The sequence below is a fragment of the Amia ocellicauda genome, chromosome 19 (genome assembly GCF_036373705.1).
Source record: "Amia ocellicauda isolate fAmiCal2 chromosome 19, fAmiCal2.hap1, whole genome shotgun sequence".
NCBI lineage: Eukaryota > Metazoa > Chordata > Actinopteri > Amiiformes > Amiidae > Amia > Amia ocellicauda.
This window is the reverse complement of record NC_089868.1, coordinates 18,469,593-18,491,564: the sequence shown is the minus strand read 5'-3', so window position 1 is coordinate 18,491,564 and position 21,972 is coordinate 18,469,593. Positions and strand designations below refer to the sequence as shown.

The following is a 21,972-nucleotide window of genomic DNA, read 5'->3' as shown; positions in this document are numbered from 1 at the left end:
GGAGAAAAACAACATTAGTCTATTACTCCAGGGCTTGAGTAACTAAGATAACATCACTGAACTACTGTTCAATCTCAACCAACTCCACATGCTGCAAATTACCAAAACATTTCAGTTTGGACTTAATTCCATTCGTCGCATTTCTGCTGACATGCCTTCAAATTTTCATCAGGGATTTAAAATGCATTTCTGTGTAAATACAGTAATACCAGACTAACAGATTGCGTTAGCGTTCTTTTGGACAACTACGATTCAGGGCATTGGTAATACCGTTGTTGGCCATAAATTAATAATGACCACAGAGCATAGATGAAAATGCTGATGTGTCCTGACCACTGAATCTGCACAGCGGTTTGGTTGATGAAGGACATTTAAAACATTCCCCTGCGCTGAGATTTTAACTTGTGCCCAACGGGGGATTCCACAGGAATGTACAGTATGGCCCGTCTTCTAGGCTTTCCAAATACTTAAAGCATTTTGCTAACTTCCAAGAAATAATAAGACAAAAGTCTTAAAAATAACCAACAAATTATTTAAATTACACATGATCATGTTGTAAATCTTTGCAGCCATGTAATTTAGGCAAGCTATTGAGCAAAAAAAGCATCTACACATTGCTAAAGAAAAGGTATAAAGTACAGTAGATATACGAGAACAAACTACTCAGGCAGAATTTTAGGAGCTACCTGGTATATCTACACTCTGTAAGAAAAGGAAAAGGTTCACCATAGAATTAGACGTACAGCTGTTATTTGTCTCAAAGTGTCCCTGTTCATGTCTACTACCTTTTGACGGAGTTAACTAATCTGATTTTAATAAACAAGCTCTACTGCCTACAAGCATAGACATGTTGGAGCTAAGATTTTTTGTATGGAATCAATGTTAAATGCAAATACACTATATTATGGGTCGCATACATCTCACAGCAATACACATATTTTGGTAGGATTGCAGCAACCCTATTCCAGAGTTGGGGGAACCCCCCATCATCAGCAGATACTGTTTTACTGTAAAGGATGGATTTCCGAATAACGTCTGTCACCAGGTTTTTTTAAATGACAAACGACCTCAGGTTATGGGTTCACATTACCGAAACAGATCTCCCACAAACAAATTATTGACTCCAACTCAGCCATACGCATACCGGTAGTAAACATGGCATCACACACAGATGTCTTTTTCTTAACAGTACCTTCATCAAAAACAACGCCTTACTGCCACATTCAGTCTACAGGAAATCTGCACACGATTCAGTTTAATCAGTAGAAAAGCTACGCTAACCATAATTAATGAAGCTTAAATTTACTGTAGAATCGAACGCTAAACCTAGCCTGGATAAATTGTAACCCTAATCTGACCTTTAACGCATGTAACACTTCAGCTCTGTTTTGGAAATCTAGTAATTAAGTTAACTATCCATAGCTGGAATACTTAAAGCAAAATTGTATAGCCTCCTATATCAATTTATGCAAATGTGTCATCAGCCCCAACAGCCCATAGAATTGTGAGAAATACTACAAACAGAATTATTAGTTATTGTTAGTTATTGTTTGATACTGTGGCTGGGAATTTATTTCTTGCAGTAAGAGAATGTCTCTGGAGAAACATTACTCTATGTCTTTTTCAATTCAAATATGCCCTGTTTTTTGGTTACACATCAACAACCATAAGCTGATTAAGGCCAGTTATATAACTTTGATTTAATATACATCTCACAATAATCTCTCCCTTACATTATGGCTTCAGTGCTGATAAATGAATATGCTAATGAGTCATAATCACAGCTTTGCAGTTCTACAAAGATATGACATTTGATCGGTTAGGGTCAAAAATGTAATTCCCTTCTCCCCGTAAAGCCAAGCGAAATTATAACCGTGCCTGTGCTGCTGCCATAGCGCGCCATGCTGGTTTAAAATTGACAAAAAGATTGGATATGTGGATAAAGGCAATTAGGATCCAATGTGGTGCAGGTGGGAGACACTTGCTGCCAGAATCCCAGTCATGCTCACAGGATGATGTGGGACTTCTAAGCACACCTGCCTGGAGAATGTGTGGGCCCTGGAGGAAGTCCAGAGATTCAAAGGCAAATAATGAATCCCCTTTCTGCTTGTTATACAGATAACATATTGATAGGCATGTATGAGGTTTAGTAAATTAATTGCTGAATCATCTCATGTGCAAAACATGCAGCCGAGTGCTAATGATTGGGACCAGCTAAGACTCGCACTGAATAAATGTATTCCTAATTAAAAAACAATTAGAACACTGGTCCTCCCTTAAATCTAGCACAAACCTAGAACTAAATCTGAATCTATCCCTAAAACCAACTGAATCCAGAATCTAAGGAAAAAACAATAACATGGTCAAAGACGGTAATCACAGGAACATTTTTCATCTGAAATACCAATGTATGAAACTAAAGATAAGGAAATTATAGGATCAACCTCAATCAGTATTCAATAAGCATTAAGATTACTCCTCTGAATGGTTCTCCTCTCAGCAGGGTCCTGGGGATTAATCTCGAATTTGTGGACAATCCCGTGTGAATGACAACCCTATAGAGCAAACACACTTCACAACAGTCCCTGTGACCGCACAGAAAGTTACTCAATTTCTTGTTCTCCAAGTTTCTTTTTTTGAAGCTGGGGGGTTTCAGTTGTGACATAATGGAAAGACTGACTGGTGGGGAGTGGGAAAGGAAATGTGACAAAGCAGTGTACATTCATCCAGGTTTTATTTCAATTCGTGATTAATAAATACTCTTCTCCGTAGCCTGGTTCAGTTGTGCTGATTCAGTGGGACAGAAAGCCACAAGTACAGTCAGTAGGGAGTAAAGCTAAGTCAGACGCACACATGCAGCAAGCAAGAATGAGCCCAGTTAAACCACTTAAACACTTCCTGTCACACTCATTTCAGGCAACTAAGGGAACCAGTTAATAAGCTTAGACACAATCCCCTTTCTCTGCCCGCTGTATACCTCGGTTTAATTATAAAGAGATCCAGTTAAGCTTTGCAACAGCACAGAACCCTGGCAATAGCCATTTTGGCATTTTCTGCTTGATGTCTGTAGCATTAAAACTGTAAAGCACTACAGGAAAGAGAAATTGATCCATTTTCCGGATCACAAGGTGTTGGAATTGGGTTTTGAAAGGGAGATAAAGACTGCCTAATGCATTTTGTCTCGCAGTTGACATCAGAAAAGTCAATATTATGAGAAAAAGAGATGGACATCAACTCAAAAAAGCAAATCAATACGTTTCCAAGGATTTTTGAAAAATAAACCATATAAAAGTAAGTGCATCAGATGTTCAACAGAATTGTCTCTTCCTATAAACAACATCCATTTAACTGACAAGTTCAAAATCTGGAAAACTTAATTGTTCACCTTGTTGGAAAACATAGGCTATTATAATAATTTGCATCTCTGCAGTGGATCCGCTTTCAAATGTGGACACCGCTATTAATCATTTTCATTACAAACTGACACTTGATTTAGATTAAACAATACATTGCAATTACAACAACCACTTCTGCACCATAACATGCAGCCTCTGAAACACAGCCGACTCGGTGTGAATGAAAGGCGGACTTGCTATTCTCTTTCTGATAAGTAAGACAAATTAAATTTCAGGTATTCTTTTGGAATGCAAGATGTTACTTTGTAATCTACCGTCTCCAACACAATAGATACGAAGTACATTCTCAGAATTTGGAACACATAGCAAAGTAAAATACATTTCTAAAAGCAGGAACAGAACTTAACTGCATCTTTTTGTTTTTTTAAATACACTCAATTGGTTTCAAAGGGGAATTTCTAAAAATGTTATAGACAATTTAACTAATCCAACAGACTATTCCTTCAGTGCACAAAATTAAAACAAATGAATTAACAAACTTGTTTTGTATCACACAGTGTCTATTGGCTTATGCAATTTTCGTAAGATAGTGCACTTATATAAATAAAAGCTTTTTTTTACAACAAAATGTATAATTAACTTGACCCCAGTGCAACATTTCAAAAGGGATTCCCAATTTATTAAGATTAAAAAAAGATTCTGCAACTGTACAACATCTCTAGACCAGTTCTAGGTTCCCTTTGACCCGAGTGTCACACGGGGTAGTGCTTATGGAATAAACTACAACTTACTGAATACAAACAGCACTCTGAAGCAGTCCTGAAAATGTGCATTGCTTCAAGTTGATAGATTCTCAGCTTGTATTAAAGGCCACTATTTCAAATTATTCTGACTGCTATACAGCTCATGTAGAATCGGTCAGTAGTTATTTTACCTTTATTTTATTGTAGATTTCTTTATAAAAGATGCAGATATTTCTCAGACCTAAAAACTATGCACATCTTACTGTCCTGAAGTAAATTATTTACTGGCACTCTTCCTCATGAAAGTAAGCTTTCGGAAGACACATTGAACTTGTTTTTTTATTTAAGACTGAGAATCTCATTAGAAGGTCTGGTTAATGCTGCACTAACCCCGAGTCCAGACCGATCCAGAATCCCAGGGTTCTCTTACTGAGGTGTTTAAGGACCGGACCATTCCCGGATGGAATGCAGTGACGAACACGAGTGTCTGCGGAGCTGGAATCCATAGTCCTGAGCTCATTCACAAAATAAAGCAGGGTTACATCACTGCGAGACTGAGTCAGTCCGACATCCTTCCACAGCCTGGCAAACAGGCACGCTGCTGTCTGAGCACAATCACAGCATTCACACTGACCGTTACGAGATCCCCCCCCCACCTCCCAGCACCTTCCCCCTCCTTGAAAAGGTTTTTTTTTAAATAAGGAAAAAAAGAGAGAAAGTGCCAAGCAGTTTGCAAGGACAGTTTTCAGCTTTTTTCAGATTCAGATTTTTTTTTTTTTTTTCACATAAAAAAATATAACTTGGAAGTTACTAATTGTTTCTTTTCTTTTTTAAGTGGTCCACCCCAGTTCATGCTGAACAGACTTTATGCATTTTGTTAAGTGTCAATCTCGTCCAACTTTGCCCTCCTCTGGAGAAGCACCCCCAGATCATGTGAAGTATGCATCCTAAGACCCAAAGTATCTAGGAATGATAAAGGAGGGCGCCAGAGAAACTCGCCAGGAAAACTGAGCCGTTTATAGCATGCCTACCAGCCCTGCCCCTCCACCCCTTCCAAATTTCAAATTTTCCCATGCACTGCTCTACTGTAAAGTCTCTCCAGAGTGTCACTTATTTAGCATCCGCCTAAACACCCCCCCGGGACTCTGTCCTGTGGCCAGGTTTAAAATTAGCAGAATAGGAATGACCAGTTCGGTGTGGGGTAGGAGACATGAAATGAAATGACAAGTAAATAAACCAAAATCTGCTGCAGGCAACTATAAGATGACCACCCATGAGATTAGTAATGGTGATTTAGAACAGGTCTCAAAGCAGACAGTCCCTTTCTTTTTAACTAACCTGACAGGGACACAACAATGTTCTGCTTTTCTGTTTTCACCTAATAAAGTGGAACTAAATGGTTTCAGAATCCACCACTCAGACTTCAAATTAGCCTCTTGACAAGAATCAAAATAATTTCCCAGAAACATCTGGATTTTGTTGTATTGTTTTAACGGACAGTTATGGACAGAGATGAACAAATGGAATTAAGAAACTAGTGGAAGATCCTGAAGAACATTTTAGAGGACAAAAAAAAGAAGAAAACTGACCGTTTCAGTTTCTCATCTATTTCTTGACTATAGAGTATTGAGTTGCATTTGATGAACTTGATTTTTTTCAGTTATGCTACCTGCTGTATAGTAGGTTTAATAATAGGTTTCGCTGCCCGCAAAAAACAGCATTCACTCAACTACCTTTTTTGCATGTTCAAAAGGCTATAGCACAATCATTAAAAATATGAAATTCCCCAGTAATTAAATCACATGCACTCAGTCCACATTAACATGCCATTATCAAGCTGTCATAGACATGTGACCCAGTTGGGATGAATGTGGTGTCAATTTCAGGTTACAGAACCAAATTGCAGGTTCTGTAACAGTGGCAGCAAATCACAGAACCAGTAACATGTCTTCGCTACAAGGGAGGGCTACAGCGGATTTGAAAACACTATCCTGCCAGGCTCTCTCCCCCACTATCCGTCTTCCTGGCCAGCTTCCTCTATTAAGTGCTTGTTTGGGGATATGCGCTCTGACACCGAGTTTCCTTTGCTCTCCCATTTTTATCTCTACAATTCCTTCTTTTCTTTTCTCTCCATTTGTTTACATTATTTTTAAATATCACTTCCAAAGGGGGAAAGGGATGGAAAGCACGGGCCTACAACATCTGCCAGGATGACAAAGGGACCGAAGTCCACCTAGGCCTACTTACTGCGCCAGGGCTTCCAATTGCTATACAAACACACACTGAAGGGTAGATTTGATAGCAAAACCATAAAAATAAAATAATTAGACAAAGGAAAAAGCAAAAAAAAAGTGAGTTATTAACACTTGCTAGATCATCACAATTGGATAATCAATTAGGAAGGCTTTCCTTTTTAAATGCCAAAAAATCTGTAGATTAAGATCCAAGGATGCAAAGCCGTTTTGGAAAAGCAAGGTCATCCAATCCGGTGAAGTCAGAAAACAAATAAAAGAGTCCATATGTTCATTTCAATAAAGCTTCCTTGGGTTCATTGCATTTTTTATGGCTGCTGAAAAGGAACGGAGGCTGAAAATGTGGCGTTCATAAAATATAGAACACATTGTTTATGGCGTGCTGTAATTGAAGTGAAGAAAATTATCAAATACACTCCAGGCCTCCATCAAATAGCAAGTGATATTGTTTTCTCTAGCTTGAATGTGGCCATAAAAGGGATAAAATACAAAGCAATGAACCTGATATAAAGGCTCCTAAAACACAGCACAACACATTATTTAAATCAATGAGAGATATTTGTTCATGGTCAGCATGTGGAAAAAATGACAGCAAAAGGGCAAGGCTATATTTGCATAGTGAATTTCCTGGGAATCTCTTCATACAGGGTGTAGTCCTACCGCATGTCTTTGGCAGACAATCCTAATACAAATATGACAATGAAGTAGTTTGTTTGCACAGGACAATATCAATATTTGTATGCGTCTTGCACTGAACACAGATAAACAAGGCTATTGTGATGCACCCAATCGAAACTCGATCCGCCATTGAAGTACGGCCGGTGCTGAATTTGACCAAATATAATTAGACCTCCAGTACAGTGAAAGCGGGATGGTTAGGCTTCTTCTCATGAGATAGGATGCACAGCTTGTGACAAGAACTCCCAAGGGACATGAAAACCTTAAATGCACCGAGTGGGCCAAGAAGTATGTCAGTATTCAAAAATTAAATTAAAGTGCAGGCCTGAGTGAAATGATAGGATGGACACCATTGTACCACACACCGTTTAGTATTTTGTATGATTTAAACACCGCCACTATTTTCGCCTGCAGCTCATGCGTGATGCAAATGTCAAGAGTCATGAGTGTTTCGGCAGTGAACAATGAACGCACATGAAAACACAGGCCTGCAGCACTCTGGGATTAACCAACAGTATCACCTCTATCACCTGCAGCAGCACGCTGTGAAAGTGCTCAGCGAGGGGGAAACTGAATCCTTCCCATATTCAATTCGTACCACAGGGCGCACTGTAGCTCGGCCACCAACAGCGGGAATCAAACTTAATAAGGAACATGTGAGCCGCTCGGACGGACTTCCTCGGGCATGTAAGGCATCACCAATAAGATCTGGATACTTCAGTGGTACTTAACTATCCAAAACGGTTAAAACACTGACCGTCCACTGCCACCCTGAGCGTTAAGAGTTTTTTATTGAATTGAGTCACTGGTGAAAGGTTTACTTACAATATTAATGTGTCAGTGGATTCAAACAAAGCTGTAATACTCCTATAACAAGCGGTGTTGCAAGGGGGAAAGGAGACTGTTGTGGTGTAGAAATAAATGGCTGTGGCTTCAAATACATCATAAGGGAGGTTTTCGGTTTGTTTTACGATTCTTGAACTCCACTAACAAACCACTCGTTGGGATAGTACTACCTGTTCTGGAGTTATATTTTAAAATAAGGATGGTAAGAACAGTAACAATGTCTTTATAAAAATGGCTAACAAACACACTCTTCAGCAAACATCATCTGAAGTTCAGTACAAGCTTCTCTTTTTCCTCCAGGCCTATGCACTCTCATCGTTGTTTAAACAGACTGCCGGTAAAGCACTGATAGAGGACGCGGAGCTCTGTTTGTTACTCCAGCTCTAACCAAAAGCAAGAGACAAGACGATACAGTAATCTGGAGCTCTGGAAAAGAGATTAGAGAGAAAATAAAAGGCAATAAGCAAAGAGAGATGCATTTCAAATCTCTCTCGCCCTGGACCTTTGATAACCGGAGGAAGTGACTCATAAGCAGCAACAAAGAATGTTTTCTGGGAAGTTCCAAGTTCTTTTTCAAAGCCAAAATCTACTTTAGCCATCAAGGAGCCTGTCTCTGACAAAGGTGGTTAATTACTGCAAGTTTCTTCACAGGTGTTTTAAACTGATCAACCACTGATCTGAAACTTGCCTTACCGTGCATAGGCTAAGGGGGAGCTTGTGGAAATAAAACAAGGATATTAAACTACACTTTTAAAGAGCACACCACCTTCAATGCTGCTGTGCCCTCAGATAAAATAGGGATCCATTCCTAAAAAGAGTAAAAAGGCTACTATTAAGGGTTTCTATTGTATTTCCTACTGTGTGTGCAAAAAAGAGGAAAGGTAGGATGACTAACAATAATAGTATAAAAGGTAGACCTTACATGCTCAATACAAAGGGGAAGTGGATGTAATGCATTTTCAGTTCTCTAAAAGCAACCTGAGCACCTTACAGCCAGATACTGCTGTGTGACAGAAATAAAGAGATGCCCATTATATTACACCCCTGCACCAACAACAAACCCACCCAGACCCACACAAACCAAGTGTCTTTGTGCCTCGGCAATACACTGTGGCTTTGGACACCATTTCCTTCAGATCGGGCGAAGATCCACCTATTCTTGGGAAGAAGCTGTCGGGCGTGTGTCTAAATTAAAAAAAAAGCATTAAAACAAGAGTGTCTTTTTAAACCGGGAATGGACAGTGTCTTACCGTAGACCCGCACCCACCCCTGCTGCTGGCACACCGAGTCCACCAAGATCCGGTCCACCAGCGGGTCCAAGGACATCATCCCGCCGTGGATCGAGTCCAGATCGTCGGCCATCGAGTCGGTTTCCATGCCGGAGACGCCTCCATGATACATCCCAGGGACTGGCAGTGAATCCATGCCTGACAAGTCCATCAATTAGTGATGACCCAACTCAACTCAATTCAACACAAGCCTAAGACACAGAAAGAGCCGTGTCCATTCGAGAGGCTCTTCGGTGTGCTCGTTTTGACTTGGACTTCCTAATCCACAGCTCTGGAGGGAAGATCTCGCCTCTGTCCCCTGAGGGGGGTTTTAAAACACCTCCTCTTGTATTGTTATCAGTATGAACTCACGCATCTGTATTATAATATAGACCACATCTGGATGTCTTTTTCAGTTTCTCTGTGATCATCAGGTCCTCCTCAGTCTCAGTCTATGAGCTCCATTCACTTCAGTGTCTATCCCGCTGGAGTTACCTGGATATAGTCCCCTTTGCCCCAATCATCTCATTGTTTCCACTTTACACAATAGAATAGTGTTGCTTTCCATCATTTGGGAAACTACAGTGTTTTTCCTCCCAGATGACAAGTTTCTGCCTTTCCCCAGGCTCCGGACATGTGGATCGCAAAGAGACACACAATGGGCAGCGCACGCCTGGGTCCCACCGTTACTCCATATCCTGGGGGTTTAAATGCCCGGACTCTCCTCCTCGGTCTTCACTGCCTCCCGGCTCAGCCCTCGACCGTGCCGCTCTCCTGCTCCGAGATGGCTCTGCTTTCCCCGGCGGAGAAACAGACGCAGACCCCCGTCCCCGGTTTTAAAATCCCCAGCAGCTTTCCTCCTCAATCACGGCTCCAGCCGGGATCCCGGAGAGGCAGGCCAGAGCAGCCGAGCACCGAGCGCCCCGATCCCCAACACAAGGAGGCGAGAGCTCCACGAGTAGCAGCCCCCAGGCCGTGTAATCGACCCGCAGAGACGGTGCAGCGCCCGGCGGGGACGGCAGGTCCGATTGCGTGTCAGCACATCTGAGTAGTCCGCAATACCTCGATTTTTGTTCCGCTTAGTTGTGGCGTATTTCATTAAGCAAAGGTACTCGTGTTGCAGGATTGTGCTAGAAAGTTGGAGCCTCAGTGATGAATGTGACCGGTAATACCTCTGTGTCCAATGGGTGTTCTTCATGAGTGCATCTAACAACATGCAGTCTTGTTCTCTTGCAGGATTATTGTTAATCTTATTAATTAATTACCCTTATAATAATACTACTAATAATAATAGTGCAATTCACAAAGCAGAAGTAGGCATTTGTGTCCCCCTACCACCGTAAACTGTGCTGTATAGTGTATTACAGTACAACACAGTGTTTTGCAGTACAGTATTTAGGGTGAATTTGAAAACCGTCTCTTGCAAACGGACTAGGAAGTAAATAATGACTTGTTCTTTGTGTAACTAATGACTTACAGCATGCATTGAGCTGAAACTTGCAACAACTATGTAAGAATAAGGATGCATTTTGACTGTCCCCTATGAGACTTTTTGTACCCTGAAAACTGTACTGAGATTCATATCTTATTGCAGGTGTCTACCTTGAAAATCTCATGACATACAGGCTGGTAGATTATGAAACATAAAACTTCATCACTGCCTCAAGGCACAGCATGCCCGTATCAGTGGTTTACTGCTGACACATCACTTTCTTTTACACACACACACACATATATATATATATATAAGACAAACCCATATGATCTTTTTTTTCAGAGAAGCGGACAAGTATACTTACTACACATGTGAAAGGATGCCTGTATTCTTTCTCCTGCAAAGCAAGATAAGAGGATATGGACGACAGCAGCCTTTAGATTTCATGCTTTAATCAAATCACTTTTCATCAGCCTTTAATGCTTCCAAAGAATGCTGTATTCAGCTCTTTTCCCGAACAGATTTTTGTGAAGGCTAACTGGGATAAAAACAGCATGTTTGAAGTTCAAACTAAGGTGCTGTAATTCAATTAAATCATATATGCCAATTAACAAACACAGTTTTAGGTAAATGTTGGGAACATTACTAGTGTAGTTCCCAGAGTTCTAGGTTATGCAATTAATTGGACAGGGAACAGTTATGAAGGTGTGACAGCTATTCAGGGAATTAGCACCATAAATAGCAAAACCTTTTGTTAGTTATCTTTTTATTCCAGTATGCGAAAACATTTTGGCTCCTAGTTTGCTGTTGTCAAAGTTGCCATCAAAAAGTGCTGTGACTGTGCTACTAGCCCGGAAAGCTTTCACTGAGATCCATTGATGCATTTACTGCATTTGCTAACAGACCGGAGCGTGGAAATGTGTACTGAGAAACAACAGACACATATTTAGGCTTTTTAGTAGTCCAAACAAGTGTAATATAAATATATAAAAACTACATATTTAGTTGGGATATTCATTAGCAGTTTTTGCTTAGGTTTACATGACACCAAGGATATTCTACCACTCGGGAGACAACCATTAAAAAAATCAGTAGTGCATTGATCTAAATATCAGGAGAATGAGATGGTAATCAACATTTTTTATTTGAAAACATACAGTATCTACTTTAAATTTTCTATCATATTGTACCCATGTAGGTCTTTATTTCTGTGTTTGCATTATTATTATTATTATTATTATTATTATTATTATTATTATTATTATTAGTAGTAGTAGTAGTAGTAGTAGTAGTAGTAGTAGTATTTAGATCATTTATGATAATTTATTTGTGATGTGCATTGGCCTGTAGCAAATGCGTGGTGAAATAGAAATTCTAGTGAGGTCAATTACATTTTTTGATTAGTACATTTAAGAAATTAGTAAAAGGCAATAGTGCTGATCTAAATTCTCATTAGCATGGTGAATGTACACTGACATATTGAGCTCAGCTTTCGTCACAAACCCAGTCTCCCTCTTAAGGTCCTTTAGTAGTCTACTAGGTTGAGGGTGTGTGCTGTGGTTAGCACATTTTGTTTATAATTAATTCATATTGTCTCAACACCATATGTAAAATACCTTGTATGGTCTGTATCAGGATATTTCTACTCTGGATTCATTTAAGATTGATATTTACACCAATACATATCAATATTATAGCAATATTATTAACTTGATCTAGGCATACATATTGTACATACTTTGAAAATCATAAATATACAGGCAGGATCTAATGAAAGTGAAGGGCTACTGAACGAAAATTGTTCTGTACTTCCCCCTTGTGGTTATTTTGGTGAAACAACTCTTCCTCATTTTCTTTGACTTTTATTAATCCTTTCTTACACTGTACTGTAAATTCTTATATATATATATATATATATATATATATAAACTTGGTATTTTTATTTAGATGTATACAGCTTAGGGAAGGTGCTTCCAGAAAAAACACAAACTCGATACACAGTGTTGTGTTGCACACCTGAGATAACAACTCACTGCACTACAATGTAACTAATTCACTTTATTAGACTGCTTTGAATGTATACATCAGCACATCTCAAGCAACTGCCATTTTAAATGTAATTAATCAGTGTTTATTATATAAACATACTGGACTTTTGTGTGTTCTCCATAGGTGGGCGCTGTTTGTGTGTCTTTGTTGAAACACAGGGTTGAAGTTCAGCAGTGAAGATGGCAGGTCGCTTCACTTTCCACACGGTGCCGGAGAGACTGTTCAGACATCTCCTGAGGTTTGGACATGGCTGCTTGTGTCTGGAGAGCGTTGGCCATTTCATTTCGTTCAGATCAGACTCGGGTGAAGTGTGTTTCTGAGCTTGTCAAAGTGGGACTATGGGTTCAACTCTGATCTGCTGAAAAGTGGACACAAAGGTCGTGTTTTTGTCGTGCAGCTTTCCGCAGTTCTGCGCGCATTTGCAGAATCCCGCTGCTCTCATGGGCGGAGCCGCGCAGATCTGCGGAAATCTGCGACCACAAATCAGGGGTCAGTGTCCGAAATGTAGCACTTAAATAAACGCACTTCTCTCATGCTATGCAGTGATACATCACTCCGTGTTTCTTTTGCTTTGCACTCTGCTAACTACCGGGCACACTCAAACTGAATTAACTAAACATGTTGGGTTACATTGTTTCCAAATAAGTAACGTAAATGTCGTTGATTCGATTTTATTGATCTTGATATTATATTATCATACTATCGACAACTACCTGAAAAACTACAAATACAAAAAAACTAAACATATGTGTACATTAGAAAGCATGCACGAATGCAGTGTTTACTGGTTGAGTGATATATGCATGTAGAATATAATTATAATGAATGCAGCATGTGAATTCACTGATTTTCATACAGATCTTTATTGAAAGGCATTTCTAAATTACCCATCTAGAGATTTGGTTTGCAGTTGAAATGCTCTTGTCTTGGTGCAGACCCCCAGGTGTGGGGGGCAGGTTGGGTCTGTCCCCCTCCATCCACAGGACCTCCTCTCAGCAGCATCACACGTACAGAGCCGCAGTGTGCACAGAGCTGAAGAAACCCCTCAGTCTGCACGATGTACCCGCCACTGAACTCAAACCTGCTGAGGTACATGAGTCCACTGGCCAGCCTGTCCCACCCCTGGATTCACAGAACTGAGCCTTCACATCTATTTTTCCTGTTGACTGATCTCACAGTGCTATTGGTCTCATCCTTGGTTTTTATTTGTTGTTCAATATAATTTGGTTTGCAGTCGGATAAATATGACTTTCTTTATCTTTGGTCTCTGTAGGTAAGGGTATCTGTCCATTTTTGTGGCCTGAATTTTGCAGATATCCTCGTATGTCAGGGGCTGTACCAGGAGAGGCCTGCCCTGCCGTTCACTCCGGGTAGGTTGCATAATTGATCAACAGCAGCAGTATTAGCAAATTGTACAATTAGCAATCTCAGATCTTAAAGTCGACGACATTTTTCCATGCCACTATGTGAAATGTAGGCCGATATAGATAAATATATGAGTTATAAAGGGTAATTCAGATATGAAAATCAGTCTTCCTTGAATGATTAAGGCACATGCCTAATGATCATGTTGCAGGTAAAAAAAAAAAAAAAAAGGTGTGCTGTCTGCCTTTCATAATATCTGGGAGGCCCTGTGCTTTTCTTAGAACAATAATTAAACATAAAACACACATTGAAAGCAGAAAGACGTTGCTCTAATTCAATTATGAAGTGTGTTCTGTTTACTAAATATGTTGCAGGGATGGAGTTCTCAGGGTGTGTGGTTGAAACTGGAAGTGATGTTACAGAAGTACAAAAAGTAAGGCACCAAAATAAAAAAATAAAAAATAAAATGTTTTAGGGGGGAAAAAAAGGCAATTGTTAAACAATAATGTAGTGAAATTCTTCCAGTTAATGTACAATATGCAGTTTTATTATTTGGAAAGTCCATATGTATCCATATGAAAAATGCAGTATGTAATTATATATATATATATATAGTTGTATTTGTACCGAGAAATAAATGTATGTCTGTATATCCACACATTCGCATAGTATATTTGTGAATGTATATGGAATACAGACTTTCTTGGATATTAATAATTCACCACACATCTGGTCTGAAGACAGTTTTGTGCATTGAAGCGACATTCCTGCGCCCAGAGGGGAATGGTGTAAAATAGCATCTGAAATGAACCAAAACAGGCCCAGCAAAAAGAAACCGATAATATGTGACTAGAGTAGAGTAGAGTAAAAGGAAGGATGATTTTGACTGAATCCCACAAAGGTGAGGTCAGTCGAACTTGACCCCTCGGAGATTTTAGTATCGTGCCTTCTTTACCAGACATGTATATTTTAAACTGCCATCCCAAGGAAAAAAGAAATAACTTTTCATTATTTTGCTTCTGGAGTAATGCATTGAATTGTCTTTTAAGGGGGACCGTGTGTTGGGATTGGGAGGAAGTGGAATGGCGGAGGAGTGCGTTGTGGATCAAAAGGTATTTCACTTCTCTGGACCTCACTGTCTCATCGGCTGACTAGTGTAATATAATATTGGCACTGTCAATGGAAAGTGTCCTAGTGATTGTGACACAAACTGGATTATGTATCTGGAACTAGATGAAGACTTAGACCATTTTAGAACTTGGGGATGATTGGAAGAAAAGCACAGGAAGGAAATGTTACTTTGCTTGTGTTTTTAGTGTAACACTGCTCTCTGCTCTAAACTGTCTGCTGTTTTAATTGACAATTTATCTCCTCAAGCTGCTGTGGAAGATCCCTGATGAGCTGGGCTATGAGGAGGCAGCTGCTCTCGGCGTGTCTTATGGCACCGGGATTCTCGCACTGCAACACCGGGCCGCCACGCAGCCGGGGCGAGTATTTTTAGCCTAACAATACAGTCGAGTGTATTTATAACTGTGAATTCTTAACGCTCTTTGAAGGTCCCAATGAGGGAAAGATTGGTAAGTTGAAGACCATGGGAAGCACACTAAACATTAAAGCCGTTTTCACGTACTTTGCCAAAGATTCTGTAAGAAAGAAAGCAGTTGCCTGAAGGGAAATGACAAATCAGAACACAAATCTAAATTATTCACTATTGAGCAAGCGAATTCCCTAGCGAACATCCCAGCTAGTGCTCCATAGCCCAGAATAATGCTCATACGCATTCTTTATATTATAATTAATTTATTTGGCATAAGCATTTGTCTAAGGGGTTTCATTCTCAAGAAGGAACTAAATATTATATATCACCACGTGGTCATCTCCTGGTCTGTTTTCATCTCTTGGGATCCATTCAATAGCATCCTTTGTCCTTCTGTGATCGGTTCTTTTTTTAATGTGTCCGACCCATTGCCATTTTAACATTTTCTCTTTCAATGATGTCACATTTTTGTTTGTTCTCAGATCCATTCATTTCTGTTTCTCTCTTGTTTTTCCAAGGATACATTTTCCCATGCTTCTTTGTGTTGTCCGCAGTTTCTGTAACATGTTTTTGCATTTAGTGACCAGGTTTCACAACCATGAGTCAGCATATATTTGTTTTGTCACACCATGGGCGGTGGCCGCAATGCTGGGGTCTTGTAATAGACGGGGCCTCAGGAAATAGACAGGAACAGGGAGTATGTGGAGAAATAAGTGCAGGTTTATATACACTCACCTAAAGGATTATTAGGAACACCTGTTCAATTTCTCATTAATGCAATTATCTAACCAACCAATCACATGGCAGTTGCTTCAATGCATTTAGGGGTGTGGTCCTGGTCAAGACAATCTCCTGAACTCCAAACTGAATGTCTGAATGGGAAAGAAAGGTGATTTAAGCAATTTTGAGCGTGGCATGGTTGTTGGTGCCAGACGGGCCGGTCTGAGTATTTCACAATCTGCTCAGTTACTGGGATTTTCACGCACAACCATTTCTAGGATTTACAAAGAATGGTGTGAAAAGGGAAAAACATCCAGTATGCGGCAGTCCTGTGGGCGAAAATGCCTTGTTGATGCTAGAGGTCAGAGGAGAATGGGCCGACTGATTCAAGCTGATAGAAGAGCAACTTTGACTGAAATAACCACTCGTTACAACCGAGGTATGCAGCAAAGCATTTGTGAAGCCACAACACGTACAACCTTGAGGCGGATGGGCTACAACAGCAGAAGACCCCACCGGGTACCACTCATCTCCACTACAAATAGGAAAAAGAGGCTACAATTTGCACAAGCTCACCAAAATTGGACAGTTGAAGACTGGAAAAATGTTGCCTGGTCTGATGAGTCTCGATTTCTGTTGAGACATTCAGATGGTAGAGTCAGAATTTGGCGTAAACAGAATGAGAACATGGATCCATCATGCCTTGTTACCACTGTGCAGGCTGGTGGTGGTGGTGTAATGGTGTGGGGGATGTTTTCTTGGCACACTTTAGGCCCCTTAGTGCCAATTGGGCATCGTTTAAATGCCACGGCCTACCTGAGCATTGTTTCTGACCATGTCCATCCCTTTATGACCACCATGTACCCATCCTCTGATGGCTACTTCCAGCAGGATAATGCACCATGTCACAAAGGTCGAATCATTTCAAATTGGTTTCTTGAACATGACAATGAGTTCACTGTACTAAACTGGCCCCCACAGTCACCAGATCTCAACCCAATAGAGCATCTTTGGGATGTGGTGGAACGGGAGCTTCGTGCCCTGGATGTGCATCCCACAAATCTCCATCAACTGCAAGATGCTATCCTATCAATATGGGCCAACATTTCTAAAGAATGCTTTCAGCACCTTGTTGAATCAATGCCACGTAGAATTAAGGCAGTTCTGAAGGCGAAAGGGGGTCAAACACAGTATTAGTATGGTGTTCCTAATAATCCTTTAGGTGAGTGTATAGTGCCAAACAAAATAAATCCAAAACAAAACCCCATCTTCTTCTTGAGCCTAACTACACTATGAAAACAGGTTTCTCTCTAAACATGCAGCTAATCAAAAAGACAGACACAAACAGTACAGAAAACATGTCCAAATCACCCTTGCCCTCACCGTCAAAGAGTTCCAACTTCCTGCTTTTCTGCGGTGTATGCCAATGTTAACATCCTATTACTCTGCTGGACAGAAGAAATGCCCCACCTAAATTTGAATTATCTGCTGTCTTTTTCCCAGTACAAATTCAGCGTATGCAGTATTGTTAATCTGAGCCAGGTGCACTGTCTCTATAGCCTGATTAACTGGTTTATGTTGCCCATGTGTGTCTGCAGGGAGACCGTGCTGGTGACAGCAGCCGCGGGAGGAGCTGGCCTCGCTGCAGTGGATATCGCAGCTCATGCTCTCCAGGCAAAGGTACAGTACACAAAGAGCAGCAAACTCATGGATATTCTTTTATGCTGTAACTATTACCTAAAGGTGAAAAAGAGACCCCCCCTTTTCTCTCAAATGATGCAGCTCCTTTATTCAAAAACTAGAGTGATGAAAGTAAGTTACAAGTAGGACAGAGATTCTGAGCAGAAATATCGGTTATAAACAAAAACTGAATGCTTTGTTTTTTCCCCCAATACCGAAAGGTTATAGCAGCCGCAGGTAGTGCTGAGAAGTGTGCCCTCGCTGTGCAGAAAGGAGCATTTGCGAGTATCAACTACACAACCGGCAACCTGAAAGAGGAGCTCAAGAAGATTACAAACAAAAAGGGGGTGGATGTAGTGTTTGACGCAGTTGGTGGGGATGTCTTTAAGGATGCTCTCAGTAGGTATGGAGCCTTTTTCCTTTCCGTTTTTATTTTGGTCATTGTGGTAAAAAATGAGTTATCCATAAAACGTACGCCACTTTGTTTATTTCCAGCTTGAGCTGGGAGGGCCGAATTGTAGTGGTTGGCTTTGCAGGCGGAGCAATCCCTTCTATTCCAGCCAACCTGCTCCTGCTGAAGAACATTTCCGCTCTTGGCGTTTTCTGGGGGCGCTACCGTGACAAGGACTTCCCAGTATTCTCACAGTCCATCTCTAAAGCCATTCAGCTCTGCCAGGCGGGAAAAATCAAGCCTCACATTGGTGCCACATATAGGCTGGAGCAGGTAATCCTTGCACACAGCGTTATTCATTCACACACATGCTGTTTATGCTTTCGAAACATTGTACAACATTGCTCTGTGATTATTTCTCTTAGAACTGTTTCATTTTTTCAGGTGAATGAAGCCCTTCACCACTTGTCACAACGCCAGTCTGTTGGAAAAGTGGTCTTATCCATGAAGAAATAAAGAGAAGAACAGGGTTGATCTTCTAGTTTCCATTAGGCCGGTGCACACAAAACACCAGCTCACCTGCAGCCACAGTTCCACTCTCAAATGGATTTAAATCTTTTCTTTGGTATTATCACCAGTTGAATGCAATTCATTCACACTGCTTCAGCTCTGAGCAATTCCCTAACACCGTAGGGAGCAGTAAAGAGGACTTCACTGCTTCACGCTTATTATATCACCTTGGTATGTAGAAACTGTAATAAGGATGTGGAGGAACTACAATTTAATCTCAGAGACTATTCTATTTATGGTATTTCATTCACACAAAAAGTCCAAAACACAAATTACAAATCAGTATGGATTAATTACTGTAATAAAACATGCTCCCGCCTCGTGCTCATCTCTTGTGGGTTTTAGAAGGTTCTGAAGCTGCAATAAAAAATAAGTGAGTATTAACAGGGGACAAAAATAAAAAAAACATGAATAAATAAGAATAAGTGAATGATATGACAAAACTTTAAATAGTAAAATCAAACTGTCTATGGTTAGTGACTCACTTGGAGCCATCAGTTTTGCCAGAATGGATTTGAGTACATCTTCAAGATGTTTCTTCTGATCCACAAAGTCCTGTGCAGTAGGGTTTTTAGTATTCTGAATCCAGTCATATTTTGATGTGCAAGAGTTGAGGCAAGTGTTCTGAAACATAGAAAACATGCACCAACATCTTTACATCTTTACTTACTCATCAGCCGAGTCTCATGTTTTAAACGATCACAACGGCGTATTGATTAATAGTAAGAAAAACCAAGGCAACTGATATAAACGAGAGATACTAACGAGATTCTCGAAATGTGATTAAAGTGGGGCTGTTAAATCTGTGCAGTGGAAATGTATATTTGCATTCATATACATTCACAGAAAACTATGAAATATTGGTAGAAACACATTAAAGGATGGCAAAATGGTGAAACCCTTCTGAATCTCAATAAAAGCTCTTGATGACAGCTGTTAAGTACCTTGTCTTCTTTGTTGAGCCTCCCGTGAACTTTCTCTGGATCAGCAATGGTTTCTCTTATGCGGCTGATGTACAACAGCAAGTCTTGCTTGGCTTCTAAAAACAGAGAGGTCAGTTAAACTCCATATTCACAGATTGTCTCAGTGTAGTGTGACTGTAAGGACACCATGAGCACGAGAAATCTCATCGCATTAGTTACTGGTAATCAGAGGCTGTGTTTTCTCATACCTGCCCAGCTGAGGTATTTGGCACAGTCCATCTTGGAGTAGCGGCAGGCGACCTCTCTGGCTCTCTCCCCACGGAAGTTGACGGCCTGCATATCAGCACCCAGTTCCACCAGCATCTTCACTGTCTCCAGCTGACCCCAGAGAGCCGAGCAATGGAGAGGAGTATAACCTTCGGCGGGGGGGTTAAATGGTTCTGTTAGGCTATATAATTTGTATAATAAACAGTATTTATTTAAGTTGTGTCAAAAACATGACAATCCCCCCTGTAATTTACCCCTGGCCGTGCTCTCGTTTACATCGGATCCACGTTTCACCAGTTCTCGTGCAACTTCGCTCCGGCCGAGCATGCAGGCCGCAAACAAGATGTTTCTTCCAACGTCATCTTTCTCCTGGAGGAACATCGTGTGTTTTTCTTTGTGGTCCACTGTGTCATTCTCTATGTTTTCAAACAGTTTTCGGAGACCTTCAATATCCCCTGATAAAGAACAGTGCAATATGGGGTTTTCTTCACCAGATCTCATGTTTCCTCAGTGACTATTGTGACCTGCAATAATAAAATGCAAGTTATTTGTAAACAGCTTAAAAGACTTGCATTTAAGAACATAAGAAACTGTACAAACGAGAGGAGGACATTCGACCCATCGTGCTCATTTGGTGTCCATTGAGTGATCCAAGGATCCTATCCAGTCTGACTTTAAATGTTCCCAAATTGTCTCTTCAACCACATCGCTGGGGAGTTTGTTCAGATTGTGATGCCTCTGTGTGTGAAGAAGTGTCTCCTGTTTTCCGTCTTGAATGCCTTGAAGCCCAATTTCCATGTGTGTCCCTGCTGATCTGGAAAAGCTCCTCTGGTTTGATGTGGTAGATGCCTTTCATGATGTTGAAGACTTGAATCAAGTCCCCACGTAGTCTCCTCTGTTCCAGGGTGAAAAGGTTCAGTTCCTCAGTCTCTCAGTAGGACGTTCCCTTCAGACCTGGAATAAGTCTGGTTGCTCTCCTCTGAACTGCCTCTAGAGCAGCGATATCTTTCTTGAAGTGTGGAGCCCAGAACTGTCCACAGTATCCAGATGAGCTCTAACTAGTGCATTGTACAGTCTGAACATTACTGCCCTTGTTCTCAATTCTACACTTTTGACAATATACCCTAACATCCTGTTTGCCTTTTTTATTGCTTCCCCACACTGTTTGGCTGGAGAAAGTGAGGAGTCCACATAGACTCCTAGGTCTTTCTCATGCGTTACTTCATCTAGTTCTATTCCTCCCATAGTGTAATTATAGTGGACATTTCTGTTACCTGCATGTAATACCTTGCACTTGTCCACATTTCAGTACATTATGTAATCAACTATAACCTATTTTTGTTTTAGTTTAATTACACCTCATGGTTCTCATTTTGCGATTTATTGTATGATTCATATTAATTATTTAAGGAATAAATGAACAATGTACCTGTCTTATGCGTAGAGCAAGTGGTGCTTCAGCCACAATGAAACAAAAACTGCATTTTCTACCCCAATGTATCCACTGTCGCCATGGGAACCAGGTGTGCTCCTTTTTGTGCTCCGTGTTGGTGTGTGACTGGGACTCGCATTCAGTTCCACTTTGATCCGATTTCCATCCGGAATAACTACAATCTTGGCAACCCATATCGTACTTGATTAGCTCAGTTTTGTAACAAGGAAATACACGTAAAAATAACGCCGACTTTTACTGTTCATTATTATTGTTATTATTATCGTTATCACTTATTAACACAGGAGGCAGAAGCAAAAGCTCCCTGGTTGTCTACGTGATCGGTATTCCGTATTTTCTGAAGTTGTATTTCCACTCCCTGTTGCGGATGGTTGAAAACATTTCCAAACCAAACACTGATAATTTAGTCGTATCACAAAGTGCAGCAAGACTAGGAACT

The 21,972-nt window shown here is 40.6% G+C and overlaps 3 protein-coding genes across 5 annotated transcripts in view; 1 reads left to right on the top strand and 2 right to left on the bottom strand.

The window, feature by feature from the left end:
- The window catches only part of rasal2 (RAS protein activator like 2), a 96,499-nt gene extending 86,420 nt beyond the window's left edge, over positions 1 to 10,079 (bottom strand). Inside the window, exon 1 of the mRNA XM_066691630.1 lies at positions 9,126 to 10,079. Within this exon, the coding sequence (XP_066547727.1) occupies positions 9,126 to 9,315 (190 nt within the window). The 5' untranslated portion in view covers positions 9,316 to 10,079. The remainder of the gene's footprint in view (positions 1 to 9,125) is intronic.
- Positions 10,080 to 10,158: 79 nt separating this feature from the next.
- LOC136714250 (quinone oxidoreductase-like protein 2) lies at positions 10,159 to 19,822 on the top strand. Of its 2 annotated transcripts, none has more exons than XM_066691634.1 (11): positions 10,159 to 10,251; positions 12,751 to 12,865; positions 13,563 to 13,716; positions 13,901 to 13,997; positions 14,367 to 14,425; positions 15,042 to 15,104; positions 15,370 to 15,479; positions 17,848 to 17,929; positions 18,151 to 18,332; positions 18,425 to 18,653; positions 18,765 to 19,822. In XM_066691634.1, the coding sequence occupies exons 2-11, from the start codon at positions 12,807 to 12,809 to the stop codon at positions 18,834 to 18,836; spliced, it is 1,107 nt and encodes a 368-aa protein (XP_066547731.1). In that variant the 5' UTR covers positions 10,159 to 10,251; positions 12,751 to 12,806; the 3' UTR covers positions 18,837 to 19,822. The 2 variants fall into 2 exon arrangements, with proteins under 2 accessions (XP_066547731.1, XP_066547730.1); XM_066691633.1 differs by having other exon boundaries at positions 10,209 to 10,308.
- On the bottom strand, positions 19,087 to 21,863 carry ankrd45 (ankyrin repeat domain 45). Of its 2 annotated transcripts, XM_066691637.1 has the most exons (6): positions 21,510 to 21,863; positions 20,335 to 20,604; positions 20,062 to 20,229; positions 19,835 to 19,929; positions 19,376 to 19,514; positions 19,087 to 19,247 (listed from the first exon to the last, which is right to left on the bottom strand). In XM_066691637.1, the coding sequence occupies exons 2-6, from the start codon at positions 20,579 to 20,581 to the stop codon at positions 19,216 to 19,218; spliced, it is 681 nt and encodes a 226-aa protein (XP_066547734.1). In that variant the 5' UTR covers positions 20,582 to 20,604; positions 21,510 to 21,863; the 3' UTR covers positions 19,087 to 19,215. The 2 variants fall into 2 exon arrangements, with proteins under 2 accessions (XP_066547734.1, XP_066547733.1); XM_066691636.1 differs by having other exon boundaries at positions 19,087 to 19,514; positions 21,510 to 21,843.
- Positions 21,864 to 21,972: the final 109 nt, after the last annotated feature.